A 17,560-nucleotide genomic window follows, 5' to 3' on the forward strand; every position below is an offset into this window, starting at 1 on the left:
ATTTGAAAGATTGTAAATATGTATCTGTGTATGTGTGCACATAAATGTTAAAAAAGGAACTGTCCAAATTCGTTTCTCCTCTTTATATTAAGAATAACAGCGGTATACGTTTGGATTAAATAAAATTGTAAACTAGTTAGCTAAATTAAAATTAATGTGCACAAAACTGGAGAAAACATTGCGAAAATGTGCAACACAATCCGCTCAATAAATGTGAATATAATTTAATGTAATGTTTACACCTCTACGTGCATTAATTAAATTGCTATTTGCTCAGTATTTAACGGGATAAAATTATATGCTAACTTAGTCAGTATTGCTAAAGTTTAAAGTTTCATTTGCAGTGCGAAAACCAACGTGAATAAAAAAAATATTTTATTCGTTGAATTAATTTATAAGTTTTAGAATTTTTAAATAATGGAATAATGGAATGGAAAATAGCGATATAATAATATAAAAAATATTAAAATAATATCTAGGTAAGTTGAATAAATATTATTTTGTGTATTGAAATGTATTTTTCCCCAAGCCTCCATATAATTTTATAGTATTTTATTAAATATTTTGTTTAGTTATAAAACAATTATTTCTATACTACTATCGATATACTATATAGACATATATTTAATTAAAAGTAAGCTAATTTTATATTTGTGCCATGAAAAGCAATCAATTGTAGAATCCTGTGGAGTTGAACGTATTTGAAACAGTTAGAATAATATGTATGTCATAATTGCATGTGCAAATCTAAGTACTTTTGTTGTTGCATTCTTTTTTTATGGAATAACTAAGTGTTGCATTCTTTTTACATTGTGTCAAGAATAGCTCTGGTTATAAAGAGTTTCAGAGGTAGCAAATTTTTTTTGGCGGCATATACTTTTTCCAATTAGTTTTGAAGGGTACTACCGACCTATTTGTTCTTGTGAAAATGTAATCTGGTCCGTTAAACATACATATGTATGTATGTATGTATAATCTCTTAGGTGAGAACGTAAAGAGTGTCGTTCATATTCATAAACTATTTTATGTTCAACAGGATTAACGTTTGTAATTTGTTTGTTGGCAGTGTTATTGTTAATATTAATATATTAATGTTTTATAATTATTTTATAATTCGAAATACCTGGTTTATCTTATGTTATTTGGTAGCATTTACATAATTATAGTACTACAAGCGAATGAAATTAAATATAACCGATAATATTAATTTATAATTGAAATCGGTAAGTTTAATCAGATTAACATTACAATAGATAAACCAAGCCTCTATTATGATAAACGAACTAAAGCTTATAAATTTAAGGGACACACCTAGTGTCAGGGCCTAAAAAAAGGTGATTTTTGGGAATTTTTATTAAAACAAATACTTTATCAATTATTTCAAAATTTTAAGAATATATTTATACATGTTTCAAGAATATACAGTGAAATTTTTGAAGAAAAAAATTTAATATTTTTTAAGTTATAGTCAATCTCCAACGGCGCGAAAAAAGGTCCTTCACTGCTGCAGTGATTCCGGCCTTCTCCGTGGATGAAATTAAAAAAAAAAATTCTCGTTAAACTAGATAATATTGTCTGTACAATGACCAACGATAACAAAAATCAAAAATTGACAATATGGCGGCGAAAAAATAGTAGATTTTTATCCAAAATTTTGGTCGTTTTTGGTCAAATCAAATTGTACGGAGAACTATATATAGAACATGTAAAAAAAATTCGATAGTGATCGTATCATTTCTTTTTGAGTAATCACTGCAGCAACTTCGGAAAATGCTGTTTCGAGAAAAACGCGTTTAAAGATAAAATTATCGTTTTCACTGTTACCGAGCGGCTGCTCTTTAAATTGCTTTACCTCGAAAACTTGAAATTTTAATATGTTATTTTTAAAGGTGTAATCTACCGAAATATGAAAAAAAAAACAAAAAACCGATTTTTTTGACATTTCACACTAGGTGTGCCCTTAAAAATAGTCGTATACTATACTTTACTGTATATTCCACATTGGTCAGGTGTTAAAAGTTGTTAATTGTTGTTAAGCAAATGTAGTGAACGGATTTTCTTAGACATGCAGAAAAATCGGTCGGTACATGAATTTACTCAGCCCATTTGTAATTTTATACTCTCGCAACAAAGTTGCTGAAGAGAGTATTATAGTTTTGTTCACATAACGGTTGTTTGTATGTCATAACACTAAACCGTTTGCTTTTGTCTGTTTTTTTTTGTACATATCTCGTAAACTAATAAGGCTATATAAAACAGTCAGTTCCCTTTTGTACCCCAATACACACCATCAAAAAATAAGTGAAATCGGATAATAACCACGTTCACCTTCCATACAAAGGTTATGTTGAAAATTACTAAAAGCCCGTTAACTCACTAACGAAAAACATAAGAAACACTAAGTTTTACGCAAAAAATGGCATAAGGAAGCTGTACTCAGATTTCCAGAATGGAAAATAAACATGGCGTCGCCCACTCATAAAATTAAAAAATTAGCGAAATCGGTTCACTACCACTCCTACTTCCCATATAACTCAATTTTGAATACCATCTGATTCCTTTACTTTATAGTATATACATTAGGAACCAATGAAGGTAGCGGAATAAAACTCTACACAAATTTGTATTTGAGCTGTGACATCACTTGTGGATAAATTGTCGAAATAACTTTTCAATGTTCCGTATATCGAACATGAAGAACTCAATGTCAAAGGGTAATTTTTCACCGAAAATATCGGTAAATCTCTCAGATATTTTAATTTAATTCAGAGGGAATATTTTTGTTCTAATAGTGTGTCTCTGTACCAAAAGTGGTTAAAATCGGGTCATAACTTCCCCTAGCTGCCATATACCTAATTATAAGTTTTTCAAAAATACGATGGGCATTATTCCGCATATATCGGTTAATATGTGAAATATCTTTTCGAAATTATGTGAGTGTATAGTCTTATTGTATCTTGTGCTCTTATATACTATGTATATTGATTTTCGTTATACTATTGGACTTTATGCCGAATAAATGGCTCAAATTGTGTTACCTGTTTAGTATAATTTTGTTTAATGTCAAAACTAATTGAGGTCAGGCTAGAATTTTCACCATCACCAAAGTTTTCAATATATACAGTAGAACTCCAATTATCCGAATTAATGGGGACCGGGACCCATTTGGATAATCAAATATTCGGATAATCGGATTTTTTTTTTAATTGCCATTGGAGAGAATAAAAGCTACGTTTTGATATTGCACTATTTTTTTATTGAATTAAATGAAAGAAACATGAAATTTTCACATGTTTTTAATATAAATAAAATGTACTTATGTACAAGTTTAGAAATAAAAATCATTGCTTTTTAAAAATCTCCGTCAATGTAAGCTGTTTTGCGGTCTTCAACCGTTTTCGGGCAGCCAGGTCACGCATTCGCTTGACAGTCAGCAGTTGCAAGTGGTCACACTCGGGCTGACGCTCCATCCACTTCAAAGCAGTCTCGAGGCCGGCAAATGCTTCCCTAGCTGATGGTCCAGCGTCTACTTCAACATCAGCAGAAAGTTCTTCTTCCACTTCCACTTCAACATCTTCTCTCACACTTACAACAATTTCATCGTCATTGAGAACTTGAAAACCAGGGTCAGACGTGTCACAAGCCATCCACTCTCCTACATCTTCAGCACTTACTTCTGTACAACCAGCAATTTTTACAATCATTTTAAGTAGGCACAACGGCAAGGTAAGACAAGTCAAGTCAAGACTTGACGCGCAAACACTGGCTTCGAGGGGGGAAGAATAATAGCGCACTTAGACTTTTTTTTGACAATTTTTTTGTGATTCGGATAATCGGCGATTCGGATTGTCGGAGTTCGGAAAATTGGAGTTCTACTGTAGTTATTATTTATTCATCTATATAGTATTTCTGCTATGAGGCAATATTTGATAATAGGGCTAAGTGAGTTAATGACCCCCCTATGATATGTGTTAATAATATATCAATTTTGTGCTTAGAATTGAATTGATAAGGACGTACATCCCACGATTCTTCTGCTAAGGCAGACACCTTGTCGCGGTGCAGGAGCTTAGACGTAACGTCAATCGGATTTTTTCAATCCGTGGTCAAATAGACGTTTGCGCACTAGACCAAGAGCTGCCACCTCCTAATTCAGGTTAATACGGTTGTATATTAACTGAGTCTTATCAATGGTGGGTCGACTTGAGAAGTAACCGTGGCCTTATCGCGTCATTGGGCTCTGATTTGGCGGATACTTAGTTTCCCTTATGAAATAATAGACCAAGATTCTCAATATTATGAGCTAATTGTGTACGAACAAGATGAGTTACAACGAAAACAAAAATACAGAAAAAAACAGCGAAACCATGAGCAACAACAATAACGACAACAACAACAACAGCGTTATGCCTTCCACCATTGGCGACACGATAGACAGTTCAATAACTGACAAATCTGTAGAAGATGTAAGCATGCAAAATGATGGTAATGGAGCGAATACCACAATATCTTCCGAGGTCTCCAAGATGAATAGGAATAGAAGGGATAGGCATAATCCCCTACCAACAGCGAGCCGTCCTGACAGTTTGAGCGATCGCCGTAGAGTGGGAATGAGTGGAGCCACCGTCAAATGGTATCTCCGACACCTTCTCGAAGGGAAATCCGCTAAGGACGCAAGAGAGCTAGCGATAAACAGGACTAGGGAGTCGTCTGCCTCTGAGCGTCAACAAGATTTGAAAAGCGCGCTCGTATCAGAGCAGACAAGTTCTGTAATCGCAGTCGCAGCCCGGGATGGGGGCTGTGGATCGACAAGCCAAGATAAAACAAGTCAGGCTGAGAAACGAAGAAGCGGAGAGATAACATCGCACGAGTTACCTGGTAAAATGCAGAAGCAGTGTCTCCTTCAACAGTCGACGCAGTCGGTAGGTGTACAAAAATATGTTCCAGAACTTACACAGGTGGGAGACGACCAGCTGCATCAAAATCCGACCAGGCGAAACTATGTTTCAAAACCTACCCAGGCGGGAGGAGAACAGCTGCATCCTCAATCGACGCAGTTGAAAAGCGCTGAAAATTCTGTTCCAAAAACTACACATGTTGGAGAAGAACAACTGCATCAACAGTCGATGCACTTGAAGAACAGAGAAAACTCTGTTCCAAAACCAACACAGGCTGGCATTCGTATAGCTGTGGTACCTCTCAACTACCCTGCGGAGGCAATGAGGTGGGAAAAGCTCACCGCTCTTCAAAATAGGATCATACGCGAAGTAGCAAAGGGGTGGAGGCACCCTCTCTCCTTCTACGGAGTCTACTTCAAGGCGGGCCTGTTACTTATAGACTGTAGAGATGAGGAAACCGCCACCTGGCTGACGGAGGTTGCTCCTAAGCTTGAGGGGTGGAAGAGCCCAACCCTCTGTACGAAAAGGGGAGAAGAAATACCGCAGATACACTATATGTCGGTATATCTACCAAGGAGCGCCGACAATGGAGTGGACTTCGCATTAAAACTACTAAAAGCACAAAACGAGGTCATCAAAACATCGGCATGGCGTATAATTAATAGCGGCATTGAAGACACGGCTCTGAAACTCAACATCGGTATCGATGATGAATCGTACAAATACATCCGGAAGCAAAGATATCGGCTGAACTACCGATTCAGCGCGATCTCCATGCGAACATGGAAGTCAAAGGCCGCAGAGGAAAAAGAGGAAGCCAGTGAACCGATAACGAACTATACGGACCACCATGACTCACCTTCATATCAGCATAGGACGTTGTAACTGTATCTGAGCTCTTGAAGAGTCCCGGAGCGTGAATGAGGGCACATTACCGATCTCAGAAAGTTGATGAATTATTTTAAATTTGAATTATATTTGAATTATGTAAACTTATTGTATGAAATAAAGAGTATCAAATTTCAATATCTCGAAATTTCTCTACCCATACGTATACGGTCTGTATAAATCTCAAAGGTCAGAACGAATATTGGCTGATATATAATATGGAAATTGTCAGAAATAACGGTAAATTAATAGAAGTCGCCGGATCCGATAAACATTATTTTATTAGTTCAGAAGCTAAACATTGTAGAAAACACCCTTTGGAACCATTACAGTAAGTTTGGGTAACCACCTGAGTTAATGAAATAAATCCTTCTGGATCAAATCGCTGTTAAATCGCAAGAAAATCGATACATTTCTGGAGCACATGGTTACTGGTACTGGATGAAAATTGGAAAAATGGGTCATTTACGATAATCCCAAGCGAAAATAGACGTGGTCGACGCGGTGAGCTGGTGCAAATGATGGCCAAGGTTTGACTTCTCTACGGTCGTAAACAATTGGACCGTCTGAACGCTAGGCCCGACACAACGATGTTGACTCGCCAGAAGCTCCGGTAGCCTGGTTGGGACGTTCTTATACATTCAACTTATAGTCTGCACCTGTAACCAGGTAATTGTTACCTGTTCCTATCTATGGCGAATGATTTTGTTGGTGAAAAATTAGCCTCATGAGAAATCGACCTTCCTGCTTTTTTCAATACGGACGAGTTTTTCCATGAGTGTGGCATTATGATATTAACATCAAAATAGCAGCAAGTTATCGAACAAACAGGTAAATATTTGACCTAAATCGGACCATTTTAATTATGATAAATTAATCATTCCATTTCATGCAAAAATAATGGATTTTATCGTATATGGCGAAAACTGCCGTGTTCATTTTGAGAGTGGCGAATCGAACAAACCTGGGAACTGCACTGGGATATATGGCATTAAGAAGAGCATAGACGTTGTCATGAACCGAAAATATAAACAGCCATTATAAAACAGTTGGTACAAAGCTTTTCTTTATAGCTTTGGTAATATAAATTCCATCTTGTTAGCTTTAGGTCACGATGTGTTGTATGTCAGGAGGCTCTGATGTCTAAGAAGTTGGCATATAATGAACGCAGATGAATTAGCAAGGAGTATAACAAACTTTGTGAGAACTCAGTCACACTTGAACAGAACACTTGATAAAAGGTACATAAATTACGCTACTAATAATAATATACTAATCTAATTCTTCTACTTAAATTACACTAAGCTACAAAATAGGAGAAAATTTGTATTTTTGAATATTCGAAATTCAAATTTAATTTTTCAATTTTGCTGCATAGTGAAATTTAAGTAGAGGCATGTTAAATATTATTCTAATAAAATCTCCATAACGTCTTACCTTTTCACAGAGAGCTTTCGTTTCTTTTGGCGTAATGCTCTAACTAAAAGCGAATAAATTCAATTCGCTGCGGAATTCCAAAACAATTACAAACTCAGCGATGCAACGAATTCACGCAGTCCAAACTGAAGGTAAGAGTAGATTAAAGTAAAATCACAAAACAACACACATAAAATAATATAAAAATGATATTGCTCAACCCACTCTAGTTAATCAAGAGCGCAAGAAGCACAAGCACAAAACGAGGCGCGGCGAAATGAGCAACAGTTGCCCACGACACAATTTGACTTAGAGAGTTTGTTCAAACACACAGAAACAGCTTATAGCTAGCGGCTAGCGACCACAACGCCATCAACAATCAGTTGCAATAACGCGTTCAAACGGCTAAGATCGGTACGGAAAACGGTGAGTTTGCAGTAAAAGTGGTTAAACGCGGTTGAAACGGATTGAAAAAAAGGTTTATAGGGAATGCAGGCGGGCATATATATATGCATTTGTATATGTGTTTGTGTGTGTAGTTAACAAGTGGCTTAGTGCTTTTTTTTTGACGGTGTGAAAAAGTGCACAACTTTTATAAAGAGATTTACTACGAAGAAAATTGTAACATAAGACGGCAGGAATTTCTCAAAATCGCATATAAATTAATGAAAAATTATTATTTTTAATTCGTAAAAATATTATACAGCGGTTTTGCGCATTCCTGCCGTCTTGAGTATACACTAGTTAGTCGCGAGAGTGCTCCTGTTGTTGTGACGCTTGGCTCAGTAATTTCCATTAAGTGGCAAATTAGTTAGTTAGTGTATGCGTGTGCTACCTTTGACGACCGTTTTTGTTTTTTCTTTTTTTGTGTTTATTATATTTTAACCAGCGATCAGTCTACAGTGTAGTTCATTGTCTAAAACCGTCTAAAAACACAAACGAAAACTCTACAAACCGTTAGTTACTTACAACTAAGCAGTGCGGCTTAATGGCTATTAGCTACACATAAGTCGATCACGCGAAAGTCATATGCATACGAATGTGTGTAGAAATATATATATATATATATACAAACATACAGATATATATAACATTCAGTAGATATAATTTTTGTTGGCAAGAGCGAAAGTTGCGCGTCAGTGAACCTCGAGTAAATGCGTAAAACAAAAACAACAATAAAGAAAAACCAACTCGAATTCTTGCCTTTTTAATAATAAAAAAAATTAAAATTCCAATTTTTTTTTATTTTCTTGTGCTATTATTTTCTAGTTAACTTAAGTAGCTACCAGCTAGTGCATCAAAGTAATAATTTATTAAACGAAAAAGCAGCGTAAAGAAAAAGAAAAAACAAAATCATTAAAAATGGTGGAAACAGTAGTTACCGTTGAACGCACCACAACCTCACAAACAACTGCACCGGTCGGTGGCGGTGGACTGAGCGCATTGAAAATCAATATCGACTACTTTACAACAGTGCCCGGCATATTGAAACTTGTACAATTCGTAAGTAGCTAATCACTTTTATAAATATTTAATTATGCAGGGAAATTCTTCCAAAACATACATAGTCTACATACAGTCATATATTTACATATAATTATATATATATTGCATTTATTAGCTCAGCGCTTAGAAAGCGTAATTCACCGCGCCGCTTTATCATCGTCGCTGTCTATGTGTATGTTTGTATATACCATATACCAATTTTTGGAATATACTACTACCAAACAGGTGTTGCGCGCTTGAGTTGCGTACGATAAGAACTGCTTCTTTATAAAAGAAGCGATAAGAAAAAAATTTCATTTCTGTTGCTAATTGTACAAAAAAAAATATTATCTTTGATTTTGGATTGGTTTTTAATTATTTGAGACTGTGCACTACTTTTTGAATTACTTTATAGCCATAAAGCGCCTAACTACGAATATGAGAGATTATTAGCGTTTTTGAATGGCAAAAACACATTTACCAAATGTTAAGTTTGTGAAAGAGAGACTCAGTAAATATTAAGGGGTTATTAGGTGGGTTTCAAAATTTCAAAATATTTAAAAAAAAATTTTAAATAATGCAATATGTTTATAATATTATCCAATAATATCAAAAAAAATCTGAGTAATATTCTAAGAGATATACACTTTGGAAGTTCCGCCCAACAGGCCGCGTCAGTTTCAATGTAAACCTTAAACTCGTTTATCTCAAAACTCAATTCTTCAAGTTGGTGGACACGATAACTCAAAAAATTATGAAGCGATTTTGTTCAAACATTTTTAGCACACATCTTTGCGATAACATTATCTAGTTAATGAACGAAGGATTTGTTATATCTTTATTGTAACTATTTTTTTGAGTCAATATATATCGCGAAAAATTACATTAACTAGATTTAAACATGTTCTAGCGAAATATTTTTGGTTTATTGGTTTTTGATGAAACAATAATGAGTTATAATGTCCACGGCAAGAAAAATTTAAAAAAACAGCCTTGTTTTTAGCCGCTGAAACCCACCTATTATTATTAAAAAATATTGAAATTTTTTCAAAGTTGTAAGTATTTTTCTGGAGCGCCTGGAGTTTGTACTTGTAAATCGGTGCCGGTGATGGAGGTCGTGCGATGCATCTGAAACAGTCGAACCAATTTTTTTTTTTTTAATTTTTATAAGTTTCTTTTCTTTATGAACTAAAAAAATATCGAAGAAGTTCTAAAATTCGAAATTTTTTCGAAGTTTGAAAAAAATAAATCATTTTTTTAAGAAAAAAAATTTACTTTAAGTTGGAAAACAAGTAGTTTAAATAATACTTTTTTAGTTCAAATAGAAGATAATTTAATACTGAAGCTAGATCACTTTGGTTTTTTTCGATCGGACATATATTCTTTTTGCTATCGCCGGCACCATTTTCTAACACTTGTGAAAATAAAAACTCGAGAAAACGCGCTTTAAAGTCTGCCTGAGCATTCGCACCTGCTCGACGCTCGGCCACTAAAACTGCTCTAGCTTCGAAAATATGTCGAATTGGCCTCTGGAATTTTAAAGAGATATTCTTGGATAGTTTTGGAAGAGATTTAAAACAAAACAAAAAAATCGATTTTTTGAAGCCTGTAAAGCAGACTACTGCCTTAAATGAAATATATCTATGATTGTATATATTAAAAAAAAAATTGTGAAAATACCCTCTGAAACCCACCTAACGCCCTAAAAGGAAATTATCAGGGAGTTTAGGTACGGTCCATACAGTTAACTGTTGGATGTTAATGTGAAATATGTCACATTTAGAGCACCTTTAAGCGCTAGATTTCTGCGAATATTTCAAAAAATTCGTGACTTTTCTTAGCCTAGCTGCCTAGTTGTTGAATCATTTTCCTTTACTTTCGGGGTGTGTAAATTTTAACACGTTTTCAAGGAAGCTAAGTAGACCTGAATGTACTAGTGTTAACATTTCAAAATATATATGTAAATATGTATGTTCAAAATGAATCATTAGCCAAACACTAATATATAGATGCCGACAGTCGTGCTATCTAAAACAAAAAACAAATATTTTTCATTGAAGTATTATCTTAAATACTTTTTACTAATAACCTAGAAACACAACGCTCTAACTTTATGTACATTTGTATATAAATATATGTACATGATAAATATGTGAACTATAAGGTATAAATATAATAGGGCGATCCATGACAGAAAATTTCAAATTTCACTAACCTAAAAATAATCACTTATCTTCAAATAAGTTGAAATCAATTTATATATTTATACTTAATTCTCCTATATTATCTGTATATTAACACAATAGTATATCTAGTAAAGAGATTTGTGAATCGAACAGCTACTGGTATAAATCTGATAGACTGGCATAATGAATAGCCGATAGAATAGCAGGCGTTTATACCTTTTTATGAGTTATCCAAGCGAGTATATGCACCTACTATATTGATATGAATATACTTTGCCAAAATATTGAATTTCCCTAACTCGAATCACCATAATCCACAAAAAAAAAAACATCGAATTAGGGAGATTACGGAAAGTAATTTGTATAAAATTTGACTTCTATTGCCAATTTAAGAGATCCAATTGTGGAGAAATTCGAGTTATGGAAGTTCAATTGTATTTCTTATATTGCTTGCAACTCAATTCTAGAATTTGAAAACTCAAAAAGCTAAATTTTTAAATATTTCAATTTTTTGTTTTGCTGCATGTCCTTCAAATACTATACTTGTATTAAAAGTAAATTTTATTAATTTTTTTTTTATTTCAATATTTTTGTATAGTATTCAGAGAAAACGCTACACCCTAATATGCATATCATATTTCGTACATGAGCTTGTCTAAATGTGCAAATCTCAATCATGTGCCAAATTTTGTGGTGTGACCACATACATAAATGACAACTATGAAAACTCAAAATTTTTTTTCGTGAAATCTCTTTTTCAGTGCTTTTTTATTTGTTTATTACTTTTTTGTTTTACCGACAACTTTCTTACATACTTGCATGCATGACACATCAACCCATTTGTTTTTGAGTTTTATGTAATTTGTATTTAAGTGTAAACCGTTTTTAATCTCTTTAACGGTATTTTTTTTGGTAAAAAGTACTTAGTGAATTACCTCATCTTTCACTCTCACAATAGGTAAAAAACGTTGAGGCCTTATCAAAATTCGAATTCGAAAACAATTAATAATATGAAATTAGTGGACAGGCAAATGATGATATATGTATGTTATCATGTAGTCATATACATACATACATACATACATATATTGTGGGCTCTATAGCTTACTGTGGAAGTGCACGAAATCGAGTTATATGTAACACAACTTGTGTGTTATTAACCTATTTTGTCGTACTTATCTAAGCGATATATTTCATTAGCTCCCAAACTCATTTATTAAATAAAGGGGTTTTCAATATGCTATTATAAATGGAACACGCTTGCAAAAATCCAGACATAGAACCCAATTTTTGACGGTTTTGAAGCATAAATCGGGCGAGACTGCTGCAATTTCTTGTTCGATATTCGTACGAAGTTCATCAATCGTCGCTGGCTTGTTGGCATAGACCATAGACCTGACGTAGCCCCAATCGTCGCTGGCTTGTTGGCACAGACCATAGACCTGACGTAGCCCCACAGGCAATAGTCTAACGCCGTCAAATCGCACAACCGAGGCGGCCAATGGAATGGGCCATTTCGTGAGATAACACATCCACCAAACTTGGTTCTCAATTAATCGATTGTGACATTCGTATTGTGGCTTGTGGCGCTGTTCTGTTGGAACCACATGTTGTCCAAGTCGTCCATATCATCCCATCCCGTAATTTTTTCGGGCTGCAATGGTGACTAATGAAGTACGTGTGGATTGCTGCCTGACCAATAAAGTATATTTTGTTTATTGACGAGCCATTCAGCCAGAAATGAGCCCGATCATAAATTGGACGTAGCGCTCTTAAATTTTAGGCCACTGACTCTGAATTTCGGAAGTAAATTGCAATAATTTCGACACGTTTTTGGGTCGTATATCTTTCCATTATGAAATGACAAACCTTACTGAAGAGACGTGTCAAAAGAACGGGAAAACTTCGGTCTACTTTTGTAGCGACCCTTTTGAAAAACCCTATAGTTTTACTGTTTTTTGCTGTTGGTTGGTTATTTGTTAACATTCCCAATTCTTTTCGAAAGTTCTATTTTTTTCGAAATTATATAATTTATCAATGTGCCAAGAGACACACTCACTTTCTTTATGCCGTTGCTATGATTATAAAGAACTTTTTCTTTTTGGGCGCCAATTCAACTATCTTTCCATTTTCTCATGATCGCAGACCAGGGAGCTTTCAGACCAGTCAACAGGTGATTAGTGTTTTCAGACTGATTAATTCGTTGTTTTCATAAAGTTTATATAGCTCTACCCTCCACATCATACGATAATTACTCTTACTGAAACATAACGGTTCATTAATTTTTCGTTGACATTTTCCATCCCTCTATCTCTCTCTCTCTGTCTCGTACTTATATTCGTCTTATCAGATATAGTAGTCTTTAGTGTTCTACACCCTCGTAAATGTTGAGAAATTATCGAGATTTGAGTTTTTTTTTTAATTTTTGATATTTGAAATTTAATTAAATTCTTAGAAATATTTTTTTAATTCCTTTGCCTTAAATTTTTTTAAATTTTTTTTCGATAATAAGTTGAGATTGTAAAATATTAAAAAATATAAGTTTTCTAGTAAGAAATATTTTTTCACCGTTAGAGCTTCAGTAAATCTTTTGACTTTCCATAAACAAAAAAAAAAATTATTCTGCGTATCAGAGTATTTTATTCTACTTTATTCTAAAAGAATAAATTAATTTACATAGTTGACCTTTAAATGTGTTTGTGGAGTTGTTATTGTTGTGCGCGTGGTATTTGATTTATGCGATTTATTCAGCTAAATATTTGTATACACATATGTAGAATTTGTATATACGAGTATATACATATATTTATTAGCAAGTTATTTTAAGAAGAACAAAAAACAATTTTTTATGTAAATAATCAGAAGTATAGCACTATTGGTGGAGTAGAATTCTATTTACATAAACATGTTTTCACTATTTAGATTTCTTTGTCACCAAGATATTGTCATTCAAAGCTAACGTATGGAGGTATTTGAGATGCTGTGTGCACTGAAATTAATTGCCTTAAGAACTGACAGCTCAATTCTAGTGTGTCATTGGACAGTTGAAACAACATTATGTCAAAATTTCATCGTTGATTTTCACACAAAGTGGTCAAATGTAGATTTTTTTGTTCCAAACATAACAAAAAAGTTATTTACTTTGCTTCCGCCGTTTTTTTTGTGAAAATTTAAGGCTTTTTTCACTTAGGACAGTCTCACCGCAAGTATCCGAAAGCATTCGATGAGCCTCAGCCGCACTTTTCTTGGAATTAAAAAAGAAAAGCAAAATTTCCCGCAAATGTCGAAAATTCGGCTCAAAAAGTGATATTTTCAGTTGAGAATAACGTTTGGAATACAAACAAATCTCTACAAATATTTTTTTGAGTTAATGTTGACACAAATCCAAGATCGATATAAAACGATTTAATCGATTTAATCGACCAGCGCTTGACCCTAGAGACATCTATTGGAAAACGGCGGAAGCAAGCAATAAAAAGTTTTATTTTTTTTCAATTTTTTTTTGTAATTTTGTTTTTATAAATAAAAGACTCTAGGAATGTGTTATTTAATTGCCTGCAAACAGTAAATATGTAAATTTCATACTCCATTTGTTTAGAAAATGACAAAATTTACGACCTTTGCGCCGCTTCATTTACATTTTGCGGGCGTTGTCCAAAGAATGTTTTTTTTTTATAATATATAAGTATGTAAATATATTTATTGTGTCTAAAAGTACTTTGTTAATAAGAAGTTTGTGCTTCACAACCTTACAAACTAATGTCCATACATACATACTATACATATAAGTTGTAAGTATGTATGTTTGTCTATTATCTTGTTGGCAACAAACAGGTGTATCCATGGTCAGTCGTGTTGACTTGCGACTGGGTATTTGAAACGAAAATTTTGTATCCACCATACTTGTATATATACATATATGTATGAATGCTTGCTTGTTTTCATGGATAAATATACGGATATACATACATACATCTGTACATATTTATGCGGTCAGTGCTATGGAGCACATTCGTTAAGGCTAAACACAAAATTTATATTTAAATGTTGCTCTCATTGGTGACAAAGAATAATACAAACATTAAGTTTTTTTTTAAATTTAGAAACCAGAAATGTGAGCAAAAAGTGTGGAAGCAAATGTAGTAATAAAATTTTGGGTGCGTCTGATTTTTTTATATAATTTTTTTTTCAATAATTTTATAATATGTGTGGGTAGTTCGAAAGTCTTATGAATGGTCTGAAATAGTTTTGGAATGCTAAGTCAACAATGATGAATGAAATAATATTCCACAATAATTTATATTCTTATAAAAACTTTGCTTGGACTCTCATGCAATCGAAACATTCTTTTGAAAATTTCTCAAGGATGGGTCATATATTGAGGTTACATGCAATATGACACAGTTTTGGTGTTTTTATCAGCGATTATATGTTTTTGGTGGATTAAGCTTGTGAAGTTAGTTTGTAGTAATGTGAACGAATATTATCAGATAATTTTTGTTAAATTTTTATTTGCATCAGCAATTTTTTAACATATGATTAGGTGTTGTAGAGTCACTAAATTAATTTTTTTTGAGTTCATATTTGATTTTCGTAGACTTCGAAGTTTTCAAATTAACATTTATACCGTGAGTGATAATTCGAAGTAGATTTTGATCTGAAGTAGCATTAAGGGGCATTAGAGGTAGTCAGAGACACGAAAAAATGAGAATTTTCAGTATTTTTTTTTTGCTATTAAATCGTGTTATTTTACAAAAGTAATAATATGTCATTATTACACAATGTTTTGACTTAAAGTCACGAAAATTTGGAAAAAAAGTTATAGCTATCTGTATTGACCCAGTTTCAAAAAAAAGTCCTTGGAGATTCATCTAAAATCAATCGGATAAAAAAATAGTTTTATAAATAGATAATCCTGGGACTGATCGATGCTTTTTTTTTCAAAAATTAACAAAATGGCGGCCTCATGAGATTTTTTTCTAGATTTTCGGGAAAAAATGAACATTTAATTGAAAAAATTTAAAAAAAAAATCCTTCGATCAGGCCTGAGTTTATTATGTATTCTAAAAGCTGTATGAATTTCATTAAAATCTATTGAGCGGTTATCGAGTAACAGTTGTCACCAGTTTAAAAAACATAGTTTTGAGATAAACGTATTTAAAGTTTCGTACTAGCATATTGGAGCAACCGAGCGATCTTTATTATTTGCCGCATAACTCGAAAAAGTTATTATCGGATCAACTTCAAATTTTCAGACGAATTTTCACTTACCGAAAATGCAAAAAAAATTGATTTTTTGAAAATTCTGACTACCCCTAACCCCTTAATTTAACTTGAGTATAAATGTAAAATAAGGATTTTAAAGAGTTAGGGAATTCGTCAGATCACTTAGCACTTAGCGTATTCAGTACTTGTTAGTCAATTTTAATCGAATTATAATTGTCGAGAGGTATGATTATCTAACTAAAGCCTATTTCATTTATATTTTCTCTTCAAATTAAATTGGCTATTGTAATTTTTTTAGACGCATGTTAGAGATTGATGTGATCGAGCGAGTCACTTTGAACGCGTTTTTCTCAAAACTGTGTTTTCTAAGCTTTTCTACATCGTCTCTCAAAAATCGGCTTGACATGTAAATGAATGGAACGCATATTATAAACCAAAAATTTCGATTTTTTATAGCAAAAAACTAAAAAAAAAAACAGAAAATTCGCAATTCTTGTTTCAAATGTCTACCAAAAGTTCATTTTTTGGTATATTCACTGGATAGTAGTGCGTTCCATGCATTTTACAGATTAAAATGCCGCTAACTTTTTTGTTTCCGATAAGCTAATCATTCGGAATCGTCGAGGAAGTCAGAGCCCATTTTTTCGAAGCGGGGTGTTCAGAACGCTGTAATTCATGTTCTAGACAATATTTTTAGCTTAAAATGTATATTTATACTGTCGAAATTATAAAAAACTCAATTTATTTCTTGATCGTAGAAAACAAATTCTAAAAAATCCCTAAAAGAGGCCGTCACATGGGATGACCCCTTTAAATACCATATTCAGGATAAAATACTAGTGTTATTATATTGCGGTATAAACTCTTTCGTAACTCATATCTAAAACTCAGTTAAGAAATATTTGACTGACCCTTGTTCAATCTGCCGAAGAACTAATTTTTTTATTTCCATATGGTTTATTATACATATGTACAGCTTAAACGCAGTTATTATTCCGTACTTAGAAATAATGAATAATAATTGTCTACAATTACGGGTATTTAAAAGCATTTATTATAGGTAAAAAAAAATCGAAAATGCAGTCATTTTTTACGAGCGAGAGACACAATTAAGTATCATATTTATTTTTTTTACAAACTGTTGAAAATTAAATATATATATAATTACAAGTATACATCAGATAAGTCCCTATAGACAAAATTATAAATGATAATTTGACCCATCTGTGGGACAAACATAATAACAAACCAAAAATTTGTTCAACAAAAAAAAAAAAAAAAAAAAAAAAAAATCAACGTTATTGATTCAACTTCACTTTCCGAGAGTTGAATGTTTTGACAAATACTACTAAGTACTTATGTACCGGAACATTAGTGCTCTAGTATTATTATTGAGCGAAAATCGATTAGTTATTATAGAAAAGCTGGGTATGTACAGGGTGTGCAATTTTTTACAATTTT

General features: G+C 33.1%; 1 protein-coding gene across 7 annotated transcripts in view; it reads left to right on the forward strand.

The window, feature by feature from the left end:
- Positions 1-46: 46 nt before the first annotated feature.
- Positions 47-17,560, forward strand: part of LOC105213748 (CKLF-like MARVEL transmembrane domain-containing protein 4) — a 48,289-nt gene continuing 30,775 nt past the window's right edge. The window contains exons 1-5 of one of the 7 annotated variants that reach the window (XR_008471515.1): positions 47-479; positions 3,999-6,838; positions 6,889-7,027; positions 7,234-7,354; positions 7,433-7,627. Coding sequence is in view for 3 of the 7 variants with exons in the window: in XM_011186800.3 (XP_011185102.1) it covers positions 8,565-8,705 (141 nt within the window). In the remaining 4 variants the exon portion in view is untranslated. Of the gene's footprint in view, positions 480-3,998; positions 7,028-7,233; positions 7,355-7,432; positions 7,681-8,471; positions 8,706-17,560 lie in introns of those variants that run through there. The other 6 variants (XR_008471514.1, XR_008471513.1, XR_008471512.1 and 3 more) reach the window with 6 other exon arrangements.

The sequence above is a fragment of the Zeugodacus cucurbitae genome, chromosome 5, assembly GCF_028554725.1.
Source record: "Zeugodacus cucurbitae isolate PBARC_wt_2022May chromosome 5, idZeuCucr1.2, whole genome shotgun sequence".
Classification (NCBI taxonomy): Eukaryota; Metazoa; Arthropoda; class Insecta; order Diptera; family Tephritidae; genus Zeugodacus; species Zeugodacus cucurbitae.